General features: G+C 38.0%; 4 protein-coding genes across 8 annotated transcripts in view; 3 read left to right on the plus strand and 1 right to left on the minus strand.

Moving 5' to 3' along the window:
• The window catches only part of LOC107654872 (tyrosine-protein kinase Lck-like), an 18026-nt gene extending 16226 nt beyond the window's left edge, over positions 1-1800 (plus strand). The window contains exons 11-13 of the mRNA XM_016442165.1: positions 800-953; positions 1094-1225; positions 1350-1800. Of these exons, the coding sequence (XP_016297651.1) occupies positions 800-953; positions 1094-1225; positions 1350-1555 (492 nt within the window). The 3' untranslated portion in view covers positions 1556-1800. The remainder of the gene's footprint in view (positions 1-799; positions 954-1093; positions 1226-1349) is intronic.
• A 516-nt stretch (positions 1801-2316) lies between these two features.
• LOC107654873 (transmembrane protein 54-like) lies at positions 2317-8820 on the minus strand. Of its 4 annotated transcripts, XM_016442168.1 has the most exons (7): positions 8689-8820; positions 8431-8531; positions 4590-4786; positions 4327-4386; positions 3969-4160; positions 3070-3198; positions 2317-2890 (listed from the first exon to the last, which is right to left on the minus strand). In XM_016442168.1, the coding sequence occupies exons 2-7, from the start codon at positions 8474-8476 to the stop codon at positions 2762-2764; spliced, it is 753 nt and encodes a 250-aa protein (XP_016297654.1). In that variant the 5' UTR covers positions 8477-8531; positions 8689-8820; the 3' UTR covers positions 2317-2761. The 4 variants fall into 4 exon arrangements, with proteins under 4 accessions (XP_016297654.1, XP_016297653.1, XP_016297655.1 ...); XM_016442167.1 differs by lacking the exon at positions 8689-8820 and having other exon boundaries at positions 8431-8559; XM_016442169.1 differs by lacking the exon at positions 8689-8820 and having other exon boundaries at positions 8350-8518.
• Positions 8821-8950: 130 nt separating this feature from the next.
• LOC107654871 (uncharacterized) lies at positions 8951-12173 on the plus strand. The gene is made up of 7 exons (XM_016442164.1): positions 8951-9335; positions 9415-9586; positions 9665-9761; positions 9846-9931; positions 10021-10106; positions 11044-11989; positions 12067-12173. Exons 1-7 carry the CDS (start codon positions 9074-9076, stop codon positions 12086-12088), a joined length of 1671 nt encoding a protein of 556 aa, XP_016297650.1. The 5' UTR covers positions 8951-9073; the 3' UTR covers positions 12089-12173.
• Positions 12174-14102: 1929 nt separating this feature from the next.
• The window catches only part of LOC107654874 (polyadenylate-binding protein 4-like), a 19190-nt gene continuing 17270 nt past the window's right edge, over positions 14103-16022 (plus strand). Inside the window, exon 1 of one of the 2 annotated variants that reach the window (XM_016442171.1) lies at positions 14103-14717. In XM_016442171.1, coding sequence (XP_016297657.1) covers positions 14522-14717 — 196 coding nt within the window. In that variant the 5' untranslated portion in view covers positions 14103-14521. The remainder of the gene's footprint in view (positions 14718-16022) is intronic. The other variant, XM_016442170.1, reaches the window with a different exon arrangement.

Below are 16022 nucleotides of genomic sequence, written 5' to 3' on the forward strand. Positions count from 1 at the left end.
ACTTTCTATGAATACAAAGTTAAAAAGAACAGCATTTATTTAAAATAGAAATCTATTGTAACATTGCACACAACGGTTCAAAAGTTTGGGGTCAGTATTTATTTATTTATTTTTTTGAAAGAAATACTTTTATTCCACGAGGAACTCATGAAAAGTGATAGTAAATACTTATATCATTAGAAAAGATTTCTGTTTTGAATAAATGCTCTTTTCTTTTAAACTTTCTATTCATCAAAGAATCCTGAAAAAAAGTATCATGGCTGCTAAAAATTCAGTTTTGCCATCACTGAAATAAAATAAATTTTAAAATAATATTAAAACAGAAATGCAATATCTGAAACAGATATTTTAAATTGTAATATTTTAAAATATTACTGATTTTATTGTACTTCTGCTCAAACAAATGCAGCTTTGGTGACCATCGGGCTTTTTCAAAACCATAAAAAAATAAAAACCTGAATGGCAGTGTAATTAAATTAAAATGTATTTTACAGTCATTTGACAGTTTGATTAAAATAATTAATCATGTAAGAGATTAAAAAAATTCCAGCATTTATGCAAATATTACTTGCAGTTAATTTTTTACACTGGAAATAGTTGGTTAAGTGAAGCACACTGCATCGTGAAATACAGTATCTAGCACAGTATTCTCTGCTATAGTCATCTCAGTATTTAATACATACTTCGCACAGTATACATATTATATACTGCAGAAATGACAGCATGGCAGTATGCTATTCTGAACACAGCCATTATCACACACACAGCCTTATTATTAACACTGCACTGCCCCCTGCAGGTCGCTGATGGAATGGCTTACATAGAGCAGAAGAACTATATCCATAGAGACCTGAGAGCTGCCAACATTTTGGTGTCTGATGAGCTCATCTGCAAGATTGCTGACTTTGGCCTTGCCCGTCTCATTGAAAATAATGAATACACTGCCAGAGAAGGTAAGGCAGCATCTATTGCATCATGCTCTGTTCTGTCCTGTCAATTCACATTAGAATTAGATCACCAGAGAACCTGTACAGTATATGCAAGAAAGTTTGCCTGCAACACCAAAGATCTAAAAATATGCCTTAAATCGCAGGTGCAAAGTTTCCTATTAAATGGACGGCACCTGAGGCCATAAACTACGGCACCTTTTCGATCAAATCAGATGTTTGGTCGTTTGGAGTACTGCTGACAGAAATTGTTACATATGGAAGAATCCCATTTCCAGGTAACAAGCTCCATATGCTTCCTGTATGGGCTCATTTTGATTTTGTACAGTAGCATCAATGGGAAATGCATTATGGAATCATTTTGCTATGTCTCAGATTTTTCAGTTACTCTTGATCTTTCAGGAATGACAAACCCAGAGGTGATTGCAAACCTTGAGAGAGGGTACCGCATGCCTTGCCCTGATAACTGCCCTGAGGACCTATATAATATCATGAAACACTGCTGGACAGAGAACCCAGACAATCGACCCACATTTGAGTATCTGCGCAGTGTTCTAGAGGACTTTTTCACCGCCACAGAGAGACAGTACCAGGAGCAGCCCTGCTGAAAAGATTCATCTTAGTAAACTGACTAGTCCACTGGGGTCACATTAAAGACTTGTATTAAAAAAAATATATTTCAAAATAGAGTTAGTCACCTTTAGTTAAAAGAAAAACTGAGATTTTATGTCTTCTAATTAAAATGTTTTCAGTAATCATGATTAACAGTTCAAACATGGATTTTGCCATAGCTTTGTCCACAGAATTTATCATGTGTAAACCAGGTGCATGTATAGTTTCTTTAGCAGATGGATTTTTTTCCCTTTGGCTACATTTGTGCTGTCAATGAATGAGTGAACACCCTGCTTTGTGTTTTCCCTTTGAGCTTTTAGTATTTCTGCATTCTGCTCATAGATTTGTCTGTTTATTTTTTTATAAAAAGCATATATAACTGCATCATGAAAAATTGAGCCAGTAAAACAGTCCAAGAGATAAATGACCCTCATTCTGTCTCATTTCGTCTGTTTTCACTTTCAGATTCACCGTGACCAAATCTGTTAAATATCTACATCTTCCTGTAAAAACTAACTTTGGTGTTTCAAAACACAACCATGAAACTGATATTTCAAGGTAAAAAAAAAAAAAACTTGCTTGCCTTATTAGAAGTCAACATACCATACAAATGATTTTGAAGCCAAGGACTTTCTCATACTTTGAGAAAACTAACAAATATATTTTGATCATTAGCCCTTATCCACATATTTTGCACAAATAATGTATGGACAGTGTCTAAGCACATGTGAGGAATAAAATGAATAGAAAATAGGACAATAGACAAGATACTTAGACATATTTATATTTTTGACCCGTCGTTCCTATTAGGAGCAATTTCAGAAACTCAGTTTTAAATAGCAAAATATTTTATATAAATGTACTGTAACAAGGAATCCCATCACTGAAGAAAATATGTAACAAACATAAAACAAGCACGTCATACATGTTCATGATGATAATATACAAAACATTGTGCACTTTACATTGTGAAATCAATAGTATTTGCCTTGGTCACACAGTCTGACCCTTTAAAACTGAGGAATAACACAAAACAGTAGTGCTGAAGTAAGGCAAAGATGTCAGCGCACAACTTCTCTTCAGCTGCTAGCCACTTTAGTGGGCAGTAGCTTTTATGTGCATTGGCACTTGGTATTTCTTGCTCCACTGTCATACAGCAATTCCGAAAAGCATCTATTGTTCATGTGATGTATACTTATGAATTATAGCCAATCACTAGTCTCCACAGCAACCGTGTCTTTGTCAAGTAGTTCGTTCTGTTCTGTTGGCTCCTCCTCATTTGGATCATCTCCTGGTGGCAGCGCGGTTTCTTCTGGCATCTGGACACGCACCTAAACCCAAACATTTACATTGCATTCAGAGAACACAAAAGGTTTATTAGTCTTAATGAGGAGCTGGCATGCAACATTACCCTTAAAACATAATCTGGAACCCAAAATGTTTTCAACTCAAATTCAGATTTGTATCTTGAATGCACTTAATTCAAATCATTACATGTAGTTCTATTTACCCTGACATTTCTCCTCCATGGGCAGTGCAAACGGAGGAAAGACGTGCAAGCCAAGAAACAGCGGCAGGAGAACACAACCTCCACCACTGACATCAGAATCAATGGAAACCATAGGATTAATGTAGTACCCTGGAGGGAGAAATATATTTTTTGTTTTTTTAATTTTAGTATTTCCTTTAACTTGCTTATTTTGCATCATGTCCCACAGGGTTCCCATTGCTTTTCACCAATGAATTTACATGACATTTGCATGACACTTCCATGCATTTGAGATTACTGGATTTTTAAATATCATTGTAAATAAGCTAGCCATTTTAGCCAATTAAATATTTTAAAGCTAAGAATAAATAAATAAGAAAATTAATCTTTCACAATTTTAAAATTCCATGATGCAAATTTTCTATTACTGTGGGAACCCTGGGGCCTCATACAAAGGCTGAATGATCCAAAATTTGAGTATACGGCAATTTCTGAAATGTTCCTAAGAACAACTTTTAAATTCTCAACTCATTCAAAAAAATTAATTAAAAAAACCCAAATGCATCCTTCCTTATAAAATCGCAGTTCATCCTAAATTCGAGCAATATGAACAACTGTAGCAACTCCACCTAAAAAGAAGTTATATATATATTATTTTAATTATTGGTATATGAGTGCACAAAGTTCGTACACATGCTCTCAAGACATAACACATTTGTTTTTGCCTTTATAAATTCTGATTTGTTCCTCACTTTTGACATAGGATGAAATGAACCATGATTTTATTTGCTACAGTTTTGATAACTCAAATGCATCTCAATGGCAAAATAACTCTTAACAAAAGTCATTTATGAGGGTCATATCATTAATTTGCATTTGATTACACTAGGATCCATCAGACTGGAGATTTACTGACTCACATAGATGCGTGTGGGGTCAAAGGGGCATTCATTTGTGATGCTGTAGTAGGTCATGTTGGCAGGCAGGTTGCAGTGGGCAAACAGAGTGTGTCCTTCCCACATTATGGCCCTCACTGTGGCAACAGTGATTCCCACTGCAGAGGCAGCACCCAAGAGAACAGCCAAGACACTCACAACCAGAAGAAACCAACTCTGCAACAAGGATAAAATGCATTCAGAAATTAATAATACATGAATACTCTATTTTGTTCTATAGAATTTAAAGTGCAAGTTTTGCAGTGGCACCAAATAAATAGCAAAAACAGAGCAAATGCAAATATTACAAAAAGGATAGTATTGTGTGTTTGTGTGTACTCACCAGGAGCTGGTTTTTCTTGTTCTTTGAGAGAACAATAGCTGAGATTCCACCAATAATTGCCTGCAGGTTATAACATGGTCAGATGTATAAATTACAGTGTGGACTCATTCAGTGTAAAAGGTGAGCTTGAAGTTTTAACTAACACACCTGCTTATTAATGCAGGAATTTTAACCACTACGCTTTATGCCTCAACCACCACGTCACTTGATCATGATCACAAACATATTAAAGAAATACATTCGAATTTTGGAGACAGACAAACCATAAGTCCTGCCACAAGAGCGATGACATTGGAGATGGGGTAGACAAGTTTCTTGTTCCAAGTGAACACCTTTATGTGTCTGAGCACAGCTCCGTGTACCAGTGCCCCCAACAAGAAGTTCACATGACCCACAAGCACCAGTCCCAAACCCATCTTCATCAGGATCTTATCATCCTTCAGACTGCCACAACAAAGACCTACAGGAAACACACACACACACAAAATATCAACCATAAACATAGAATTGAAGACACCAGCTCATCAGATAAACGAGATGCAATGAGTCAAGGAACTATGTGCACCATGAAATCCGGATGAACTTGGGACTACATGCAATAAGTTTTCATGAGCCATGACTTCACTGAAAGCAAGCTATTATGAGGTGATGAGGGACTGTCAGATAAAGAGACAAACATGATAATAACAGTACACAAGTACAAAAACACTGCTTTTTTTCAATCAGGATTTTTTTTCTTACATTTAGCATTTTCTTACACTTAGGTGAACCAAATCACCTACCCTGCCTTTAATTAAAAGGGTCATATGACGTTGCTAAAAAGAACATTAAGTTGTGTATTTGGTCTAATGCAATGTGTTTATACGGTTTAAGGTTAAAAAAACACATTCTTTTCTACATAATGTACATTATTGTTGTTCCTCTATGCCCCGCCTTTCTGAAATGCATCGATTTTTACAAAGCTCATCGGTCTGAAAAGCGAGGTGTACGCTGATTGGCCAGCTATCCAGTGTGTTGTGATTGGCTGAATACCTCAAGCGTGTGACGGAAATGTTACGCCCCTTACCATACTGTGATGCCCTGTATCCCGGCGCAACAAGACAAAAACAATAAAACCCATTACAAACGAGGCATTTGCATTTCATCCTCCGCAAAATGCGCTGCACACATCTGAATATTTGGGTTGAACTGTTCTGGAACAGTGTTGTAAATACAACTTAACCACTGATTTCTAGTTGTGTCCTCTTTTGGAAGGCCAAACAAAGTAGTTTCGCTTTCACAATGCACACGGTGGCCTAGAGTGAGCGGCCGCCGGCAGGCTTGAGTGAGCGGAGGCCGGCGGGATTGAGAACGGTGCGGCCGGCGGATTCGACGAAGGAGCGGCCGGCGGGCTTGCGGCAACCACATGTGACGACCCCGGACTGGACTCCACTTCATCCACGGTGAAAGCCGATCCGGCGATCCACAGCGCGAAGTTGATGTATTTCCTCAGCGACCAGCACGGATCAGCTCTAGGCATGACGAAGCGGATATCGTCCTCTTTTGGAAGGCCAAACAAAGTAGTTTCGCTTTCACTACGAAACACACAGTGTCTCCACGACATGGAGGCGGCAGCAAAATACTACAGCGAGAATAAAAGTTCTGTCTTCTTTCTTTGCGTGAACATTTGGGCGGTGTTATGCAAATGTTCCCACATCGTGACGTAGACATGTGGGGGAGTGTTAGAACGAGCCGTTTTAGGTAGGCGTGGTTGACTCTTAACTCTTATAAAGAATATCTCTTTGGATTTGCGACTTTAGTCTTTGCAACTTTACAGATCTTCTTTATGCACCAAGAGCTTGTAACACTCCAAAGAGAAAGGAAAAATTGAAATCGCATCATATGACCCCTTTAAATACTTATTATAGAGCTTTTGTGGTATATCCGCATTGTGTATACTCTACTAGGCCATTACATTGAGGGAGAATAGCACGATTAGATACCTGCATTGCACAATTAAAGCAAGTTTACTTGTCATTTTCTAACCTTCATGTTGTGGCAAACCTGTATGACCTTTTTCTTCAACGGTAGTCCATAAAGTTTGGTCATTATTTCAAATAAAATGACATTTAAATGGTGATGGAAGATGTCAATCATCATCAATTGGGATGAAAAATCATCATTAATGATACCACCTTACAATTAGAAGAGCCAATCGCATTGTTGATACAGGATTAGAAGTCCCACCTTAACCAATAGCTTGTTTGTTTACTCTCGTTGAACACGCAGGCATTGGGCAAGCAGGAAAAGATAAGATACGATTATCAGATTTTATTGCTGATAACGTGTTATTGAGCAGCGGTTTCTTATATTTTAGTTTTCAAGTAAATTATTTATACTTGCATCACTGGAATTTGCAAGATCGCCACCGAGTGGGGTTTGGATTGGTTTGGAATTCAGATAGATTGTGTGATTTGGACAAACCCCTGCTGAAAAAAAACAGCTTAAACCAGCCTAAGCTGGTTAGATGGTTTTAGCTGGTTGTCCAGCCTGGTCATAGCTGGTCAGCACATTGGTTTTAGAGAGGTTTTGACAACTTCTTTAGCTGGTCAGTATAACTGTCCATTTCTCAAATAAAGCTATGTATGGCTTCAGAAGACCTGACATGTGTGGACATGTATGGACTACTTTTATGGTGCTCTTGCATTCAGTTAAATGCTTGACATTTTCAGTCAAAAGAACAAAAGTCACACTAGTAAAGACATGAGGATGAGTAAATGAAAAAAGAGTGGCGGTTCTTCAGCTGGCTGGCAGGACCTGCCACCTTCCACTGGCCTGCCACTCCAGCCAGTTAGGCAACTATTGTTTGAAGACAGATCTACCTATTTGGAAGTCATTTGGTTTTTATTTGTTATTTTTATTTTATTTGTAAATTGTTTTTTTACTTTGAATAAATGAATATATTTATTTGTGTTCATGTCTTCCTCTGACAGCTTTCTCTAGCCAGCCTTTATTAAGCTATGAGTATGCCTAGGCTATGCATTCCCTACCACTCCTGTTGCAAGGAAATGAATAATTTTATTATTGTGAATATGTTCTTTTGAATCTATTCTTTAATATGATATAAGTTTCAAGGTGGTTTATTCATATTTAAGTAGTCTAATGGCCGTGATCCCGACTGGTTGGTTATTGTCGCTTGAACTGGCCGCTCAAGCAGCCAACCGATTCTCTACCACTGTCTCTGCAAGGAAATATACTATGTTATGATTATTAATATATTCTTCTGTCTATTCTTGTAAACATGTACTTGTATCGCAATTAAAGTGCTCAAATGGCCGTCATCCTGACTGGTGGGTTAGCCTACTGCCGCTTCAGTGCAGCCAGTGCACTCCATAAAACGTATATCATTTAAAAGAATAAAGTCATATGAATAGATGTACAATAAAAAAAAAATAAATAATAATAATAATAGTACTCCCGGAGCTAGAGTGGAAGGAGAGCAAAAGATAAATCTGCCATAAATCAATGGTCCTCCTGACAGTGAACTGCCAGCCACCAGGCAGCCAACCACTGGCAGGTCACGTGACCTGGTGCAGCCAGCCAGTTTGGGATTGAACCCCTAATGTGAGAAAATGAAACAGTTTCATTAAAACACATTATACATCACAAAGGACATATTTAACAAATACATAGCTGAGATCTAGCTATGTATCTGCCACAGCATAAATTCATTGACAAAAAGACATCTGGTTCGAAATAAACATTAAAAAGTCCTTTATGTTGTACTAAATGTAAAATACTTCCATTGCAACAATGAAATTCCGCCCATTACTAGACTCACTAGAGAACTAGACTACATTCAGCGAGACATTTAGCCTATATGACAGACGGGGATTTTATAGGGCAACAAATGGGTTAGTTCCGTGATGTATTATCAAGATAAACATGATAACCACACCCAGACCACGTTCCCGAGCCTGTTCATATACTCCCTCCCACCCCAAAAAATGCACTGTTTAGTTATGTAAACAAAGTCCAACTCACCCGAATTCACCATCCTGAAGTCCTTCTTTCAGATTAAGTCATAATTAAGGGTTTGAGATGCAAAAGATCTTCTCCTCTTACCGTGCTTCTCAGGCGGTCTTCCTCTTTCCCGTTCACCTGCGTGCATGGCCACTCCCTGACTGTCCGCTCGCGCACCTGTCCTGACCGCCCTGCAGGTGTCGCTGTATACCAGGAAGAAGAGCCTTCAACCTCAAAGGCGCAAATACTTACAAATATCAAAATCGTTGCAAAATACAAAAGTCGGTACAAAACAAAAAGTAAAATAAATAAATAAATGTTAATTTACTTGTATACATTTTAGGAATGAAAAATAATTACCAATAACATTTATTTAAGAAAAAAAAAAGCAAAATAAGGTTTAGGATTTCACATTTATGAATGACAAAATTGGTAATTACTTCTGGAAATGCTGTCTAATTAAGTTTTTTTTTTTAAATAAACTAGATTTTATGAATTTGTTTTGTTGTGGCTGCATAAAAACAAAAAACCCAATCACCTGAATTAGTGTCAGCCAGTCTGTTAATCACAGTCAGTTGATGAAGTAAACCTGAACACCTGGACTTAATCACCTGACTCTGCGTTAATCTGTGCAGCCTAAACCTCCTCACAGCCCGAGTTTTTAGGAAGGTGTGCAAGACAAGGAGAGTTGTTGTATACATTTTTTTTCACTGGTTCTCTCTCAGGTCAAAGCTGTAGGATAGGGATGGCGGCGGTTTTTGTCCTTTTCTGTTGCACTATAGTGTCTCTAGCGCTGCCTGTTACATCTAACGGGGATTATTTGAATGGGCACTTCGCAGCGTACTCGCCAGAAATCATTCATGATGTCTGGCGTGTTCCTGCCCTCGCAAAACATTTCCTGAATGAAATTCCTCAGCCTCACAATTTTGATGGATTTGTACCTGTGTTCCCAATGCAGTATGATATTCAGGACCTACTGGAAAGTTTTTCCTTAAGGATCATGAATTGTACGTCATTAACACACTACTTAATCTATTAGACAAAGTTAGTATCTAATACTTGCTTGTAATGTTTATTTTGCTCTAGCATCTTGGAGTGGTCCAGCAGATACTAATGTGTTCCACAAAGGAGAGCAGTTGTATCTGCAGGTGTCTGCCTCACCTGCACCTGGTCAACAGCTTTATGTCCAGTCCTGCCATGCTTCCTCTTCTCCAAACCATGCAGACAAACCTGAAGTTGCCCTTATCATTAACAAAGGGTAGCTCAACTCAACAAACATTATTTTGAATACACTTGCTCCCTGGAATAATTTCACCTTCATTTTTATGTTTGCCAGATGTGTGGCCTCCAAAGAGTCCTTGGTGAAGTTTGTGTTGCAACAGCGTGACCGAGTAAATTTGGTTGTTCGTACATCCACCTTCAAGTCTTTTGAGGTGAGTGTTCATTGACCGTTATGATGACTGTGGTCTTATAAACTGACAGAAGTTTGATCTGTAATGCTCTCCTGTTTTCTTTAGAGTTACATTCACTGCAGAGTCTATCTTACTGATTTGGGTCTGACCTCTACCACTAAATTCTGCAACTACAACAAGCTTAAGTCCAGGTAAGTGTTTAAATCTCTTACTCCTTATAAGGTCTTTGTCCTAATAGGCTTTTGGAACTTAAAAAAAAAAAAAAGCTATTTGTTTTCAGATGGGTTGACCTGGGTGGCCAAACCTCAGTATGTGATTGTTGTGGGAGAAGGTGCAGAAGCTTAACTGAGCCTGCAGAACTGCCTGGTTAGTGACGGGTACTTTTTTTTTTTTTTTTTTTTTTTTTTATTTTTATTTTATTCCTTCCAAACCAACGATTTCTGTGACATGGTTGCAAATGCTGCAGATTTGTCACTAAGAAAAGCTGCTGGCTGGCTAGTTCTTGTGTCTTAAGTATTAGTACAAGTGTCTTAACTATATTCCAAAAGGAAAGGTTTTGGATATTCTTCATTTCAGTAAAGGGGTTTGTGAATTTGAGTTGCATTGGCTGCTTAATTTCCAGCTTGTTGGCCTGCATATGTTGAGGGTATATACACTGTTATTCACAAATTAATATTAATGTAAATGCATGTCTTGGTGAACAGTTTTGTAAAGGTGAAACTTTTTTTATTTATTTTGGTGAACATTAACTGTCTCGCTTGTTAATGTTAGTTATGGCTTAGTTCGTTTTTTTTTGTTTTTTTTTTTGTTAAATGCAGTTCTTATGTAATTCTTCGTTGTTAATGTTATGCATCTTTTAGTTTTAAAAGTGAATTAGTTAATGTTATTACATGTGATTCTTAAGTCATGCTGCAGAAGTACTTTTCACTGTTAGTTTGTAACCCTTTACAAGGTTGCTTGATCAGAATTCCAAGCAAAGACAAATGCGTTGCGTAAAATAAAGATTGCTCCTTTTGTAGTGGAGCCAGTAAAAAAAGAACTCCTGAGCCAACTTTTTTTTTTTTTTTTTTAAACTGTCATTATACACAAGTAATGTTACTGTAGAAGTAAAGGAATCACCAACAAAAACAAATAGAACCTGAAGAACACGAATACCTGACAAGTTAACAATGACAACCAAAACAATACATATTCCACAGCCACTGTATATTTGTGCAAATGTACAGTATTGAAAGTATGATTTTTATCCTTCCTGGAATAAGAAAAATCTGTATTAGAACTTATTCTCCATTCTCTGTTACAGTTTCTCTAGACCTGACCGCAGTAGTAAGCACTGGCCCACTGATTATCAAAGATCAACAATCTGCTCCACAAGCCACACCGCTGGCACTGTCAGACTACAGCACTACGTCCAGCCCTACAGCCAGAGACGACTCTGATAAAAGATGGATCGTGGCAGGTGACTCTTTCTCTGAGAGCTCAATGCAAAATGTTGGCAATGTCTCCCCCTGGCCTGTCCAACGTGGCTTTGGAGGAGGTGTGGTGGTCATCAGCCAGGGTCTGGGAGGTGATTTAGCAATGTGGCTACCAGACATCTTGGAGCTTGCGTTAAACCCAGTGGTGCAGATGGGGATTGGTTATCCAGAAAATCCTGTTGTTGATATAACCTTTCAAAATGGTGAACCCTTTAGAAAGCTGAAACCAGATGAAAGCTCTGAGAAGAGTCAGGTAGTTGTTGTGGATGAAGGACAAGCTTATGTAGAAGCTGTGAATTCACATGATGTTGTAAAGGATGGGTTGGCCATGTGGCAACTTGATGATGTTGACCACTTGTATAAGATTCAGGAAAAACCTGTTGTGACTGCAGCAGATCACCTAGAACCGCCTCAACTGAATCTTGAATCTGAATTTGACTTTCCTCCAAATGACCAGCCATTGATCAGCCCTACTCCAGATAAGCTCTCCGAGAGTGCTGAGGATGGAGAAGTTGTTTTCAGACAGGCTGAGATGGTCTTTAAAAGCGCTAAAGGAGCCAAGTTATCAGAGCCAGTTCTCTACTCTAAACTGAGTCTGAATCAAGCTGTAAATGGATCCAGTTTTCTCAATTATGAAGAACAGAAGAGGCCCAGCATGAACAAACAGGACAATAAGGGACTGGAGAGGAATGGCGAGAAAAGTCAAAAGGATGAGCTGGTTGAGGGTACCTCTAAAATTAAAGGCCTGGTTTCATCCCTATTGGATCAACTGAGGTTAGTTGACTATTGGTTATGAATTTTATTAAAGGTCTATCATGATGTTAATCTGTACTCTCTTCATTTGACTGTAGAAGACTGTGGACTGTACAGTGACCCGTTTTTCATCATGCCTTGGTGTGAAGTGATTTATAATGTATTTGGACTTTCAACCTAAATAAAGTTGTTTTTCCTGATTAAATATTGTCTCATTAATTATATGAAGGTAGAACGACGTCAAAGATTTGCATACGCAGGGTAAGAGTTGTGGAAGTGTACATAAGACTGTAAGTATAAATTAAATTAGCATGCGTAAGAAGCTTTGTAAAGGTGTAAATTGCGTTTCAAGCATAAGAAAATTATTTGCAGCATTTTACTGTTACTCGTAAGTGTAATTAATGTATTGTGAAACTGCAGCTTCATGCTAACGCAAAATAAATATGATCTGCATGCTTCTGACTTCCAATTTTCTGCGCTTACACTTTTGGCACGTTTTTTTCGCCAAAGGACGGTAAAAAGCACTGCAAGCCTGTGAACAGTGATTTGCAAGCGAAAACAACAGTTTAAAGAACTGCAAAACGGATTGACTGCATAGAACCAATCTGTATGTGTAAAACAAACTGTTGCAAATGTCTAAATGACTTGTGTATGTGGGGCAAAAAGTTCCCGAAATAAACCAATGTGTACAGCTCCGTCTTTTCTCTGCGTTCACAATTTTAGCACTATTCTCTCACTGAGTTTTGCAAGTGTGAGGGGGAGGGCGGGTCCACCTTTTTGTAGCCAATCAAATGAGCCTCTCGCTGACTCTCCATTTACTCTTATTTGATTGGTTCAGTAAACACATCATACGCCAAGACCTTAATCTTCATTTAGTTCAGAATCAGGATCGTTCTTGCTGCCGGAATGGTACTTTTAACGTACACGTACAGTTAAAAAAAAAAAAAAAAAAAAGTAAAAACTTAAAACATGCTCCTTTCATAAACTGTGTTCCCTTAGGCTAGACTCCCATGTGTTCATACTGATTTGTGAGCTGGTGTTAAGATTATTTGGTTTGGCTTTACATTGAAATTTCATAATCACTTGCACCACTAATCTAATGTTAAATTTAATAATGAAGTTATGTGACTGCTCAACACTATGGTGTCAGAGTGCTGTACTTTGTAAAACCTTTTTACTATGCCAATAAAGCTACTTAAATATGAATTTGTAAATTTTTCAGACGATGTTTCTGTTTATGGTATTTAACACATTACTTTCATGTGACTGATCAAGCTATTATATGAAGCAAGAATGAGTAACAAAATGCTTTGTGTCCAGATTTGACTAATGCAAAAACTTTGATAAATATGTCTTTAATGTCTAAATATATATCCAAATACAAGTAACTAATTATGTGGGAATCCAAAGTTCCCAACCACTATAGGGAACAGTCATGTTTCTATGTTTCTATATAGAGAGCTAAAGAGCCATCTAGTGGTTACACGATAGTATTACAGATGATAAATGGTGAATAAGTTAGAGAAATATTTTAGTAATATTTTGTAAAATCCCCTTAAATTACAACACGTTAAATAAAAAATTATTACTGTTGGTTCAATGATCATTTAACCAAATTTGTGTTTAAAAAATGGATCAGTGGACAGGTGAAATTATGCATGTATTAGGCTAGTGCAGATACTAGACTTTAAGTATCATCAAAATTACAATATAATATTACAATAAACTAATATATCATATAGCCTGTTGAGGAAGAGAAGGAAACTACACAGCTCGAAATTCAGTATGCACACATTGCCTAATGGTACACAACTTATAAAATATGTTTTAATTAAGTTTTTGTTTTTGTTTAATGAAATTTTAATTAATTTTTTTTACTGTATGTGTACGTTAAAAGTACCATTCCGGCAGCTTTGCCAAATTAATCTTTGACTCCGTGGGTGTTCGTCACTGTACTTTTGAGAATGACCCATGTTGCTACTGTAGTAGAAACCTTGCGCACCCAGATGTCGCTGTTGGATGTTGCTTTCCAAATGTGCTGCCCTGTACACCGCATGCTCGGAGCGGCTGTTTTTTTTTCTTTTCTGTTATCCCAAGTGTGACCCTGGCTTCTATTTCCTCCGCTCGAGCTATAAAGTGCCCGTGCATTTCCCACGCACCCTCTTTCCCCGGCCACCACACCGTGAGTGTATCTCACTGTTCTTCAGTACCTTTAAAACAAAAGAAAAAAAAAAGAGACAAAATAACAAAAATCTCAAAAAATAACCACTTTAAACCAAACAACGTTTTTTAAAAGGGCAAACTTTGTTTTTTTTTTAAAGACAAGGTCTCGATCTACCCAGACGTTTCTGAAGCCAGATCCTCGCGACCGGACTCCATATAGCTGCCATTGCAGCCGACATCGTTTATTTGGAGAGTAGCGTAAAAGTTTAATAGAGGATTAAGACTCATTTGTTAAGACTCATGTTCCTCTGGTTCTAGGACACTCTTTACGCACTGTCATTTCAGCACTAGACAAACACACGAGCTCAAAGACTTGAACGACCCCAAGACATGAACGCAGCGACGGCGGGGACTTATCCGATGGCTTCTCTCTATGTGGGCGACCTGCACCCTGATATCACGGAGGCTATGCTGTATGAGAAATTCAGTCCGGCCGGCCCGGTGCTGTCCATCCGCGTGTGTCGGGATATGATCACGCGGCGCTCGCTGGGCTATGCCTACGTCAACTTCCAGCAGCCTGCGGACGGTAAGACATGACAGACAGCGCCCTGTCGTCCTGCGCGTAACTTTAAACGTGATGCATTTAGCTGTCAGAGTAACGGGAATAATGTGTCATGCTTTGTGCGTTAATTTAAGGACACTGGAGGTGATGTGTAGTGCGCCCACCGTCGCGCTCTCTCTCTCCTGTGTGCTGTCACATGTATTTCTGAGTTAACCACATCAAGCTGGCCTTCACTCCTCTATACTACAACCATCTTTAACATCTTCAACAAACCGCTTTATTCTCCTAATATGGCCTATTGTGAGAAAGTCAGGGTTTACTGACTGTGACCGTCACACCGCTTTATGTCCATGCAGCCAATATGGCAAGCTGCTTTCACACAAAACAAACTAATATTTAAGCTACTGGCTATTTATTTTTAATTACTATAAGTTAACTTTATGTTCTGTTTTAGTTCGGATTTTTAAATTGTTTTTATCTGTTTAATCTGTCTCGTATTCAGATACTACCATGGGCGTAGCTTGTGGGGGGGCCAGGGGGGCCTGGCTCCCCCATAGCGATTTAAGAATTTTACTAAATATTTATTTATAAAGTTTTCTCTATGAAGTAAAAATGTATATAATGCAGTTAATAATACATGTAAAAGTGAATACGTAAAAGTAAATACATTTTAAATTTTTATTGTAAGTAAATTAATAAATCAAAACAAACTTAAGGTTTCCCTCAATCTCATTTGCGTAAGAATTGTCACGTGACGAATCTGCATTTTGGTGGATAATAGACTTAACGGTAATGCTTGCCTGTTGTGTGGAATAAAATGATGTTCCGCATTTTTAACAACATACACGAACTGCAGAGAAATCTGGATGAAGATATTAATGCCGTGCTTAATGATTCCGGACTCAGACGATCAGATAAAGGTGATCTCACAGGACGCAGCCGGTTTAGCCGCACACTACTTTTATGCCGACCATTTACATCCAAATGTTATTTAATTTTCACAGAACACAACCTTTAAATAGATTTTAGAATATAAACTATTTATTGTCTATTCAATAAGACTAAATAAAAAGTGTGCACCTCATTGTGCATTAACTTGAATCAAGCCCAACAAATGTCTGTTTTAAAAACAGTGGATGAGTAATTCACTCCTAAATTTGCTTAATAAAAGCCTCCTTTGAGATAGTTTTGACAGACATGTTTATTGTGCATTTTAAACGTGTTTATTGCTAAGTTTAGTGTGGCAAAATAGAAGCGCAGCTGTAATTCGTGGGCAATGTATGTGGTTACCATGACAACCTCACGCACTTGCCACTGCTCTATGTGAAT

This window comes from Sinocyclocheilus anshuiensis, unplaced genomic scaffold (genome assembly GCF_001515605.1).
Source record: "Sinocyclocheilus anshuiensis isolate Anshui unplaced genomic scaffold, SAMN03320099.WGS_v1.1 scaffold335, whole genome shotgun sequence".
NCBI classification, from domain to species: Eukaryota; Metazoa; Chordata; class Actinopteri; order Cypriniformes; family Cyprinidae; genus Sinocyclocheilus; species Sinocyclocheilus anshuiensis.

Bases quoted from the DNA above. Each gene is read 5' to 3' on its own strand.
- LOC107654871 (XM_016442164.1), top strand. From the start codon at position 9,074: ATGGCGGCGGTTTTTGTCCTTTTCTGTTGCACTATAGTGTCTCTAGCG. The intron at 9,932-10,020 runs GTAAGTGTTTAA...ATTTGTTTTCAG, and splicing joins TACAACAAGCTTAAGTCCAG to ATGGGTTGACCTGGGTGGCC. The intron at 11,990-12,066 runs GTTAGTTGACTA...ATTTGACTGTAG, and splicing joins TCCCTATTGGATCAACTGAG to AAGACTGTGGACTGTACAGT.
- LOC107654873 (XM_016442166.1), bottom strand. From the start codon at position 4,943: ATGGCTCATGAAAACTTATTGCATGTAGTCCCAAGTTCATCCGGATTT. The intron at 4,161-4,326 runs GTGAGTACACAC...TCCTTGTTGCAG, and splicing joins ACAAGAAAAACCAGCTCCTG to AGTTGGTTTCTTCTGGTTGT. The intron at 2,891-3,069 runs GTAAATAGAACT...GTTTGGGTTTAG, and splicing joins CATGGAGGAGAAATGTCAGG to GTGCGTGTCCAGATGCCAGA.